Here is a 12,956-nt window from a genome sequence, read left to right on the forward strand (position 1 = left end):
ATATTGCAGTTGTTTGATCATGAATGTAGACTGGTTATTAAACAAGACTGATCATTGACATTTATTCTAACTTCACAATTTTTAATTTCAAGATACTAGTTTTTGATATCTTCTAGGAACTATAGAAATATCAAACTTAAAAGATGAAAATGCTACCTTGCCCATAACCTGTAATGGCCTAATTGTGCAATACATTGGTAAGTACTCTTTTAACATCACTGAAAAAATGTTTAACATTATATAGAATGGCCACTCCACTAATAACAATTTAGCTAGTACATCAGTCAATTCAATTCTTTATAATAGATTCAATTTCCAGTACAGATGGAAATGGAAGTTCAAATAAAATAATAAGATTATGTCAATCAATATATACATAATAACAACTACTGTAACTGTACGTAAACACTATATATTCATTTTCTACACACTATACACTGTCACTACTATATACCATACCCGGATAGATTTCCTGAGCAATCGGGATAAGACTGTGATACCTTCCTCCAATAAAAACCTCACCAGCATCCAAGTTAGTCAGATCGGCCTTCTCTTCATCCAACATTGTCAAACACTCATCTTTATTGAATGCCTGCCAAATCAAGTGCAAAAGGATAAATATAAGATTTAAAAGAGAAATACATAATAATAGTCAGAGTAAAAGCAGAATAAGCAAGATGCGGCAGCAAAATTTAATGCTTAAAAAAGTGTGTGTAAGTGATGAATACCACCAATATTCACCAGTCATGTTACCAATTTTCAGAAAAGGAGTATTGGTTCATGTACCGAAACAAGATTTTCAATAGAAACACAAGTCCAAGGAGAACTTCACTATAGTCAATTACACTAACATTTTCAAACAAGCATGAAAGAAGATTAATTATGTTTGAGACTCAGTCCAGTACATCCGCAAATTCAGACACCTTTAGCAATGAATGAACATCATCCTGTTACTCAACATACCGACTAAATAACTGAAAAGAAATGTAAATTTTCATTAACAGATGCTTAAGGAGATTAGGATCCTTTTAAAAATGAAAGGAGTACATATAGCATAACAGGTATGTTCTTGTACAAATACTCTATACAGATAATTTCTATGCAGAAATTCATTCGACAATAAAGACAAATGGAATTTTTTTAAGTACAAATAATCACAGTTGTAATGCAAAATGTTTTAAAAATACATACAATTAACACACCAGAGCTTACCTGTTTACAACGTAAATGTTTGATTTCATTATTAGAAAACAACGTAGAACTTGTTTCACTTTCTATAGCTTCTGCAAAACTCTGACACTTTTTTTGTTCTTCAACACCTACTGTACACCAGGTAACAATTTTAGTTTTATCTTCATGCTCTCCAATGAAGTTAGTTTGGCCTGAAAGTAAAGCAAGTAATAAAAATTAATTAAAAGGTAAATTATCCCAGCAATATGCAGGCAATTCCAAACTGCACAGCAATCTCTCGGGAAATGATTCTATAGCCAAAAATAGTAAAAAAATTCAAATAAACAAAGGTCAGGAAATTTGTTCATTAACGAGTTTCACCTCGTGAAACATTTAGCCCTGCTTTCTCCTCCCTCTGTTAAATTAAACCGTACTAAAAATTTTGGAGTACAAATTGAAGGGTAAATTGGGTGCTTCTTTATGATTTTTGATCTAAGAAATTGAATAGAAGTGGTCCCAGACCTCTATTTCACTTGGGTTTTAAGAAAAACAGGGAAAAACACAAAAATGTTTTGTAAGATAAACACTTTTTTTAGGTTTGGAATAAAATAACATCGTTAATTTACCAATAAACAAATAAAAATTTCTAATTAACTTTGTAGAGAATCTAATTCTGAGAAAATTAATGCAAAGAACTTCTATTAAAATTAAATACAAATTTGAGAAGTTCAACTTTAATAAAAAAACAAAACAAGCAAAATGGATCGGAAAAGTGATATGATTTTATACAGAACAATTTACATCCAACTGCTAAAAATTACAAAAATAAATTTGAAAGACATCCTTTAAAACATATTAAACATTTCTCTTTTTACATAGGCTAGCAATAACAGCTGATCAACAATTAAGTCTAGAGTCTAGCATTTGAATAACCACCTGAGCAGTGTTTGCGCTGTTATTTTTCCATCAGTCATTCACAATGGGTAATACCATAAATCTGCTTATATTTGGAGAGTTGATGGATATGTTGTTAATTTATGGTAAAGTAAATAAAAATAGATTGGTTGCAATGCAAGAATACAGGAAAATTATCCAGATCAAAGAGTACCGGATCATAAAATACTTGAGGCTTTGGAGAGACGAGTTCAAGAAACAGGTATGTTAAACCACAACGATTTAATGCTGGTCATGAACGTTTTGTAAAAAGTACCAAAGCTATGAAGCAATATTGAGTGCAGTATAAGTATCTCCCACCTCAAGCACCAGTAGGTTGTCACATCACTTTTGAGTTCCGCTATCAAGTGTGTGGCAAATGTTATGGGAGCAACAATTATACCCATTCAACACTCCATGTGTACAAGAGTTATTACCACCTGATTTTATAAACGAACGGAATTCTGTCCGCGGTTAATTAGAAAATGTGAACTTCAATCAGATTTCCTGATTACTGATGAATCCTGTTTTACAAGAAATGACATTGTAAATTTTTAAAACATTCACATTTGGGCAGAAGAAAATCCCCATGAGAGTGTTATAAGTAATTTCCAACACACTTTTTTGTTCTTCTTGGTGACAATCTCATAGGCCCTTTTGTTCTTATGAAGGCTCAATGGAGAGGATCTTTCATTTTTTGCAAACAAATCTGATGGAACTCTTGGAAGACAGAATGCAGATGTGGTTTTTCAATGATGGTGCACTTGCTCATTACTGTTGTAATGTCATTTTAAAAAAAAAAAACACATTTAGTAAGCAATAAATTGGTCAAAACAGACCAGTTAAATGGCTACCTTGATCTTCCAATTTCACACCAGCAGACTTTTTTCTTTGGAGTTGGATGAAGTCTTTAGTTTATTGTGCTCATATTAACACTCAACAAGAATTGAGACATCATATAATAGAATCTGGAGCTACTATTATGAATAGTAATGTTGATATTAGATGTGCCCGGCTAGAATGGATTCACCAAGTCGAACTAAGCACTGAAAAGAATGGCGGCCACATTGAGCAACTGCTTTGAAGAAATGTTTGCAGCTTTATCAAGTAAAGATTTTGATATTAAATAATTTTTAGAAAAAACCAAAAACTATGTGATTTTTATTTTTTAATTCTATTTTTTTTTCTGTTATTGATAAGTTTGGTATTTATTTTCCATTATATTACATTGTTAAAACATTGATGACAATTGTTCTATTTAAAATCGTATCACTTTTCTGATCCAGTTTGTGTGTTTTTTTTCTACTTAAAGTTAAAGTTATCAAATTTGTGTTTAATTTTAATAAATGTTACTTCTATCAATTTTCTCAGAATTAAATTTTCTATAAAGTTAACTAAAAATTTTTTATTTGTAAATTAACAAAGTTATTTTATTCCACTTCAAATAATAGGCAGGCAGGAGTAGGTTTCATAATGAACAAGAAGATAGGGAAGAGAGTAGAATATTTCAAAACACATAGCGATAGAATCATTGTAATAAGGATAAAATCAAAACCTAAACCGACAAAAAGTATAACCTAAACCTTGGAAAAGTATTAAGTAGCCTTGGAAGTAGGCTTACAATTGATACGATGTAACATCAGATATCGGAGAGGTATCTGTTGAGAGCCAGATTAAGGAATGATTCCTGAAAGAGGGCAGCAGCTCTTTCAGTAGTTGTTAGGGGCGTGAGTCACAATGACTTAAACGGCCATATCAACATCACTCAATTCTCTGAGTACTGCGCAGCTGAGAGCAATGGAAAACTACAGCTGTTTTTTTTCCAAGAAAATGTGGCTCTCTGCATTTTCAAAAGCAATGATGGAGACGCCTTCCTTGGTAAAATATTCCGGAGGTAAAATAGTTCCCCGTTCGGATCTCCGGGTGGGGACTACTAAGGAAGGGGTCACCAGAAAAGTAAAAAATAACATTCTACGAGTCGGAGTGTGGAATGTTAGAAGCTTAAAAATGATTGGTAGGGTAGAAAATTTAAAAAGGGAAATGGATAGGGTAAACGTAGATATAGTAGGAATTAGTGAGGTTCGATGGGAAGAGGAAGGCGACTTTTGGACAGGTGACTTTAGAGTAATTAACTCAGCGTCAAATAATGGGCAGGCAGGAGTAGGTTTCGTGATGAACAAGAAGATAGGGAGGAGAGTGGAGTACTTCAAGACGCAGAACGATAGTCATTGTAATAAGGATAAAATCAAAACCTAAACCAACAACGATTGTTAACGTCTATATGCCTACAAGCGCCCATGATGATGATGAGGTAGAGTGTGTATACGAAGAGATTGATGAAGCAATTAAACACGTAAAAGGAGATGAAAATTTAATAATAGTTGGAGATTGGAATGCAAGCATTGGAAAAGGCAAGGAAGGAAATATAGTGGGTGAATACGGGTTGGGCAAAAGGAATGAAAGAGGGGACCGACTTATAGAGTTTTGCACGAAGTATAATTTAGTAATTGCCAACACCCAATTTAAAAATCATAATAGAAGAATATACACTTGGAAATAGCCAGGCGATACTGCAAGGTATCAGATAGATTATATCATGGTTAAGCAAAGATTTAGAAATCAACTCGTTGACTGCAAAACTTACCCTGGAGCAGACATTGATAGTGACCATAATTTGGTGATAATGAAATGTAGATTGGGGTTTAAAAACCTGAAGAAAAGGTGTCAGACGAGTCGGTGGAATTTAGAGAAGCTTGAGGAAGAGGTAAAGAAGATTTTTGAGGAGGACATCACAAGAGGTCTGAGTAAAAAAGATAAGGTAGAAAATGTAGAAGAATGGGAGAATGTTAAAAAGGAAATTCTTAAATCAGCAGAAGCCAACTTAGGCAGGATAAAGAGAACTGGTAGAAAACCTTGGGTTTCAGACGATATATTGCTTATAGGCCACATACTAAGGCATCCTGGAATAGTCGCTTTGATATTGGAAGGACAGGTAGAAGGGAAAAATTGTGTAGGCAGGCCACGTTTGGAATATGTAAAACAAATTGTTAGGGATGTAGGATGTAGAGGGGATACTGAAATGAGATGTCTAGCACTAGATAGGGAATCTTGGAGAGCTGCATCAAACCAGTCAAATGACTGAAGACAAAAAAAAATTTTATTCCAAACTTAAAAAAGTGTATTTTCCTACAAAACCTTTTTGTGTTTTACCATATTTTTCTTAAAACCAAAAAATGTTAGTACAGTTTAATTTTACAGAGGGAGCAGAAGGTAGGGCTAAATGTTTCACGAGCCGAAACTTGCTAACAAACAGTTTCTAACCTATGCTATATCAACTTTTTTTCTTATTTTTGGCTATAGAATCATTTCCCTAGAGATTGCTGGGCAATTAATCATCCTGTATTTCTACATTAAAATATATCAATGAGGAATACATTTAAAAGATAAAGTCAATCATAACCTAGATATCATCCTTTAACTCAAAAGCTTTATCAAGACATCATACACTAAAAATCATAACAAAACCATTTAACCTACCTCATATTTATTTTTCATGAATTTTTAAATATGACAAATTTTCAATTTTAACACCATTTTTAAGACAGCTGACAAAATTTATAAACAATATATATATATATATATATATATATTTCTTATAATCTTTGGGTTCAATTCTTTTTTTATTATTTCTAATTTTTTTCTGTAGATCCACCACATAAGCATAAGCCTTATGCATCAGAGTATGGAATGGAAATTTTGTAGTTATGAAAAATGCCATGATTGACTAGGATTCATATTCATATCCAGATGAAACGCTGTTATGATGCTACACTGCCAAGTAGTAGTACATTTGTATAGATACTGTCTATATGATACGAAAACATTTTTTTTTTTTTTTTACATTAAAATTTGAATTTTCTAAATAAGTTCATAACCACTTTTTACAAAACTTTTCTGTTTAATTGTATTTTTTGGATGAATTATTTTAACCATGTTTAGTTATTAAAAAAAAAATTAATTGGTGGTTTTATTGGCATATATTGATTGCTTATACAATTTAGGTAAATTACATCTAGCTGAGATGTAGGTAAATGGAATGAGTACAACACCATGTGAAATTATTTATAATCATTTTTGCTATTTTTTTCCTGTTGAATTTTATTTCATAATATTTTTTTATGTATTCATAATTTTACTTACATATTCCTCTTTAGACACTGCCACAAAAGTAGTTTTTAATGGTTTATTATTGGATTATTATTTGTCTTTTTTTAAATCACAAACTTTCTTGAAATGAATAAAATATTTTACATTTTTAAATAATTATTAGAATGGAACAAAAAATATAAAGTGAACAAAAAAATTGAGAATGCAAAGTAATATGAAATAATAAATAATATAATAGATATTTTAAATGTTAATTATCAATGGTAACGATGCATATGAAAAAATAATTATAAAAAATACCACAGGAACAAATATAAATTAAAATCACCAAACTATTTTGAACAGGGTGAACTTATTAAATTGGAATAGATAACATATTTATAAAATAACTAATTTAATTTAATAAAGATAATGTTGAGGGATAAAGATTTCAAACACATTGAAGAATAAGAAATGTTACTATAAATTAAAAAATTTAACTTTTTTCTTTTTTCCATAAGACTAGTTTTATGAAGACAATGATAACCCATGGTCGGAAAACTTATTCTCCTTAACTGAAGTTTATCTTCTAATTAACATCCATATACATGTAAATTTTTATTAAAAATATATATTATTTTAGACTATGTAAGTACAACAGTAAAATGCTTAAAAATAAAAATATTTATATAAAAAAAAATGTTTACTGTGAAGTAGAATATATATAATTTTTTTATTTACTACTTTTTCTAATGTAAAGAAAAATTTAAGATTCTATCAAAATTTAGTTATAAATTACTTTAAAACAGATATACCCTTAAAGATAAGCTTGAGAGATTGATCTGTTATGTTAAAAATAAATAAGAAAAGTTCATAAACAAACAGATATTGGCACTACACTTAATATTAATTTGAAAGAACTAATATCATAAACAGTATGTTGCTTCAATATCTAACAACCATATCAGTTTTTAAGCAAAAAAAATAATATTAATAAACTTTAAATAAGTGCTCCAATATACAATAAAATAATCATTTATTAAAATTAACAACACAAGTTCTACTGAAAATATACAAATAAATTTAGCAACTTCAAGGATATTAAACATAACACATGTATCATTAAGGTACTTGGACAGTTTACCATCACATAAAATGATCCACATTAACACAAAGGGAGAACTATTACATTCAAGTACAATGGGAGCTTTGACTTACGAGCAGTTTATATATTATTTTTTGCAGAGTTCCAACAGACTTATACACCCTGACACTTCCTCTCACTGGTGTGACCATAGTAACCACAAAATTGTAAATAACCATACTAAAACGTTATGTTTGTAAACAATATTATTGTAAATGAAGAAAATCTGGTGGTGCAACACAGAGTATATGACACCACCAGATCAAGTTTTTTTTAGAAAGTATTCATATTGGGAGCATTTGTGTTTTATTAAAAACACATCTTCAGTCAATATTATTACTGGTTTTATTAAAACCACATTAATGAACATTGTATTTTTTTAATTTCTCCTATCATGTTATTAGTGGTATAACAATAATATTACAACAATAAAAATAATTTTGAAATTACAATTCATAAATCATAATCAAAAAAAGTTTAATGTATATCAACCATTTTCAAAAATGGTATCATGTTTTCAGTTTAATTAGGGAAACATGTATTTAGAAAATAATCTATTTGAATGTTTTTGTTTATACATTTCATAATATTAAAATGAAGTTCCTTTCTGCACATATATATCAGCTGATGCCAGGGTAAGAACTTACCAACAATCACTGAAAATGATTGCAAAAGTGATTGAAAAACATAATATAGTGAATATGAAAAATCTCAACCAACCAACTAACCAAAATATGACAGGAAAATGTAATAGTTGATATAATTTATATAAAACAAGTAAATTTTGCATAAATCTAACTCCTCTTTGAACTTTCCTGATAAATTAGCAATATTGGATAGAAAATTCAAGATGAAATAAGCCTTTTAGGAATTAACCTTAAAAAAACATATCAAGAGATGAATATATGGGCACATACAAGTTCATTGGTATACTGGGTCTCATGGGTTATATGACCACCACTATAAATATCTGTCAATGTTCAGTTATTAGACAACCAAATAAATAAATATAATAAATCTAAAAGTATAAATATAATCTAACCAAACTTAACCTATGCTCACTTCGCTCTAGTCAAGGTTAGCAAGCGAAGGTTAAGTTTAGTGGGTCTTAATTAAAATATATATATATATATTTGTTTGGTTATCTCTTAACCAAACATGGGACAGATATTTATAGTGATGGTTACCCATGAGGCTTGATATACTCACTTTCAAAGAACTCAAAAAATATAAATTGTGCATGTAGACACTGTTTTCCAATATGTAGATACCCACTATATAACATAACACTTTCATCAGTATTTGGAGAAAATTATTACTTTGTTACTTCACAGAACTTAAAATAGAGTTTGCAAAATGCACTAAAAAAGTGAATACCAAGCAGTTACATAATCTGTGGCATTAATACGTCCTCAGAACATGCAGTAACATCATTTACAGCTTCACATATGGTCTTAAGTTCAAGCTAATCATCCCGATGTAAAATTATAACTAATGTTAAACTGTAAATATAATAGCAATCTAGTATCAAACGGAGAATTATAAATTACTAAAAAATTCTTTAATCATTATAGATTGTGAATTAAATAAATAATTATGTGTTTACAAAATCAAAATGATTTGTTTTTGAATAGATCTGATGAAGAGGTTTGATGGCACAGTCCTAAAAAAAAAAAAGACGGTGCAGTTTGTAGACTACCGAAGCAAGAATTAGAATATGTGAATCAAATAACCAAACAAGTTGAATCTATATTTTTCTATAAAGAATATGAACCGCGAACTGCAAATCCAATCACATGACTGAACAAGGCAAAAAAAAAGTGTAAAGCGACAACATAACACATAAAAATCCAAACATTTTGAATTATTTAAAAAAATATATATTTACAAAAACTGACACTCCGATTAAAAACACTAATGGGGTTTCAATGCAAAATTATTAGGGGGGGGGGGGGCTGTGATAGCAATTAAAAGGCAATATTTTTCTCTAATAATACTTACAGCCAGTTACTGTATAAATATACTACATACGAGTGAATCATTTCGTAGGTATTAACTCTTAACCACCAAATAAATGTTGTCAATCTTATTTGCACAAAATATGGCCAAATCGTTTCAATATAATGTACCATTAATATTTAACTCCGAAAAACAGTCCAGTTGCATTTTTAAGAATAAATGGGTCTATTAAAAATTTTAACAAGAAGAATGACACTAAACTATCTTATAATACTTACAAAAAAAAAAATGTTACACTTACCGTCAACTAAAGATAAAAGGGAAACAAATAGAAGAAGAACATAGTGGATCAAACACAACAATTTCAAAAGAAACATAACGAAATAATGGCAAAACACTAAACATAACCAAAATAACCTTATACGAGTGACGAACCCGTTGGGAGTAACTACTCGCCTCGACTCAATGAACCACACCTCCTCATAATGAATAAGACCGAGTATAAACGATATATACCGAAAAAAGTCGATTAACGTAAGAAACCGCGCGAAATAGAATTGAACTCGTAATTTCCACCAATGAGTTAATTCAATTAGTTCGGGTGTGGTTTCTTTTCATGAATTCGAACGAATTATTGTTGCATGCCATGTTTATGTTATACAATTCGCGTTTTATTATTAATTTCTATTTCATTGAGGATCTTATTAAAAATGGTTTCACTAATAATGTAATACTCGTATTTTTTACATAATTCAGCAAACTATTTAAATGATTCAACAAATTCACTACTACACAAAGTGATTATTACACATCAAATTTTATAAAGCTCAGTTGATCAAAAGGCGTATATAGATTACTGGTGAAAAACACACAGTAACAATACACAGCAAGTGTAAATACTGAGGTACCTGAGTATAAATACTTTGGTATCTCTCCTGTATTGACATGTCTGCTTTTATTTCCATCTTTAATTTAATAATAATTTTATTTTTATCCAACCCAATTTTTATTTGCTTAATTTTATTTTGCAATTTAAGTAATTCTGTTTCCAGCCATTTTCCACAGTTTCAGTATTGGTGTTCTTTCTGATTCTGTTTGCTTCTGGCTCAATTTAAAAATCATAAGTGCATTCAATATTTTTCATTCAGAGCATATTAAGATGTTTAATTCAGAATTTTCTACTGCCATTATGTACCAGTCAGCTTCAGTCCTTTGGAAGCAGATTTTTGTAACCATTAACCTATATTTTGCCACACTCGGATGCACTAGTTGTAAAGTGATTTAGGTTTATAGGTGATTCTGAATCATATATGTGATTTTTGACCCTCAGATAAGTTTATTTATCAATTTATGAAATGTTGCAGAAACACAACTTCAACAGGAAAGGGTCTCTTAATTAACACAAACTTGTTTAGCTTATTATTTTTTAAATATTTTTGTGAATCTAAATAAAAACTAAACAGAATAAAAATTAGGATATGATATAAATGGGATGTTTATATTTTATTTCAGTATACAATGAAAAGTTTATTTTTTATGGTAATCAATAAAACATTTTGGTGAAGTCCAACTTTACACTTATTACACAAAAATACTGTTGTACTTTTACACTGTTGGCAGCGGATTCTTCCGTTGTTTACATTTCTTTCAGGAAGATCCTTGTCAACTGAGTGTCACTAAATTGTTGAAGTTGAAAACACTGTTGATTGTCCAAGGCTATGCCATTTGAGGAATCTAATTTCTTCTGCGTTTTATGCCTCTGATGATAATGTGATAACTACAAGTCGTTGAAATTTGAATTGCTCAACTTGTTCTTTATGGATGTATTAATAAAGCTTCCAAGAATTTACTAAAGCTACATCACGAAAGTTTAAAAACAAGCACAATTACCATTTTTTTCCTTCCATTGTTATTCAACAGCTGTCCAGTGAATCAAACCCACCCACATAGTGATTGTATTGCTTGATAAGATCTGGTTGTTGGATTGAAATTTTATTTTGTTTCATATTAAAATACCTTTTGACATTATTCAGAGGTTCAATGGACTGAAAATTTTTAATTAGAGTAATAGGAGTTTTCTAATAAAAATTGAACTGATGGTATCAAATTGGTATCGTATGTCCCGTGAGGTTCCTTACACGAAGAGCAAGAATCTTCCAAAGAGCAGTTTTTTAATTCTATTTTCATTAACTGTTCCAGTTGCAAAAAAGCCTTCCTTCTTCAGTAAATTTACAATTTATACAAACTAAAAAATCTATCAAAATAAATGCTGTGGTTTCCAGGATGTGCAATAAATTTTGAACAACTGAAGCACCTAATCCAAGGCTAGAATCTACTTCTGCTTCTTTCCTTTGATAAAGAGAAAAGTCGGAAAGGTATCCTTGTGAAGAACATTAACACCACACCTTATAGGCAAAGCGCACAGGTTTTTATTTCTTAAACATTTTACAAGAATAGCGACCAAAGTATGGTATCATCTGTTTATCTATTGAAAGGTGGTGAACAAAAACACTGTATTTGCCAGTTTTTATTCAGAAGATCAATGTAAGGCCGCACTTTAGGGAACTTGTTTGTAGTATTTAACATATCATTGACATATAATATGTTTTGTACATAATTGATAACAATTATAAAAAAAATTCTTATTGTCAAATATACTGTTATTTTTTTTGTTAGCAACTGAAGAACTGACCAACATAATAAATTCCTTCATAGTGTAGGGTTGATCCATTTGAATCATATTTTATCTTTTTAGTGATTTTGCTCCATTGGATTTGGTTACTTCAAACATTAACGCTTCTGTTATTGCACCTCTTAATAATCATGATTACATCAGATGTAATGAGTGAATAGTTTTTAATTTCACAATTTAGGAATGGAACCTTCTTTGCTTTCAAGTTATGATAAATAAAAATAGTTCTAACTTTTGGAAAAAAATTCAATAATATTTGTTTACACCAATGCGTAAAGTTGTTTTATTCCAATAAATTCAAGGTTATGGTCGAGTCTTGTAGTTTACATGCTTGGTAAATTTATTTTGCATTTTTGTAAGGCTTATCATACGTGTATTTTAAAATAGGTTGTTTGGGTTTGTTTTCGATATCAATTTCTTCTCTCAGTCTCCAGTTTGACTTGCTGATTGCATCATCGTATTGGTGTCAATGTATTTCATATCTTGCATTATTTATTGCTGTTTAGTCTTAATAATAATAATAATGTTTTATATATAATTTAATATATTATATATTTTATATATATTTAATTTATTTTATCAGCCTTACGTAATTCTTTAGTGGTCTGGTTGCTTGTAAATTATTTTTGTTATGTCTTCATTCCTGAATTCCACACGTTTTCTCTAATCGTTCTCATACTAACACTTAGACACTACTCTTGTTGTCAACACACACACTTTTCTGTCCATTGCTTTGTTCGCTTCCCCTACTTCTCACCACGCCAGCTTTGTTCATTCTAGTCCTGACTTTCACGTTGTGCGGATCCTGGTCCTCCAGCCCTAGAGGACCAGGCTTCGATATTCTCTTTCTCTCGTATAATGTTAATACTTTCATCGTCTTCATACTCTTATAAACATTGCGGTATTTCTCTG

The 12,956-nt window shown here is 30.2% G+C and overlaps 1 protein-coding gene across 1 annotated transcript in view; it reads right to left on the reverse strand.

Moving 5' to 3' along the window:
- Positions 1-9,817, reverse strand: part of Tsf2 (transferrin 2) — an 87,022-nt gene extending 77,205 nt beyond the window's left edge. Inside the window, exons 1-3 of the mRNA XM_075382211.1 lie at positions 9,654-9,817; positions 1,213-1,382; positions 460-592 (exon numbers count right to left, since the gene is read on the reverse strand). Of these exons, the coding sequence (XP_075238326.1) occupies positions 460-592; positions 1,213-1,382; positions 9,654-9,729 (379 nt within the window). The 5' untranslated portion in view covers positions 9,730-9,817. The remainder of the gene's footprint in view (positions 1-459; positions 593-1,212; positions 1,383-9,653) is intronic.
- Between the last annotated feature and the right edge of the window lie 3,139 nt (positions 9,818-12,956).

This window comes from Lycorma delicatula, chromosome 1 (genome assembly GCF_047948215.1).
Source record: "Lycorma delicatula isolate Av1 chromosome 1, ASM4794821v1, whole genome shotgun sequence".
Lineage (NCBI taxonomy): Eukaryota > Metazoa > Arthropoda > Insecta > Hemiptera > Fulgoridae > Lycorma > Lycorma delicatula.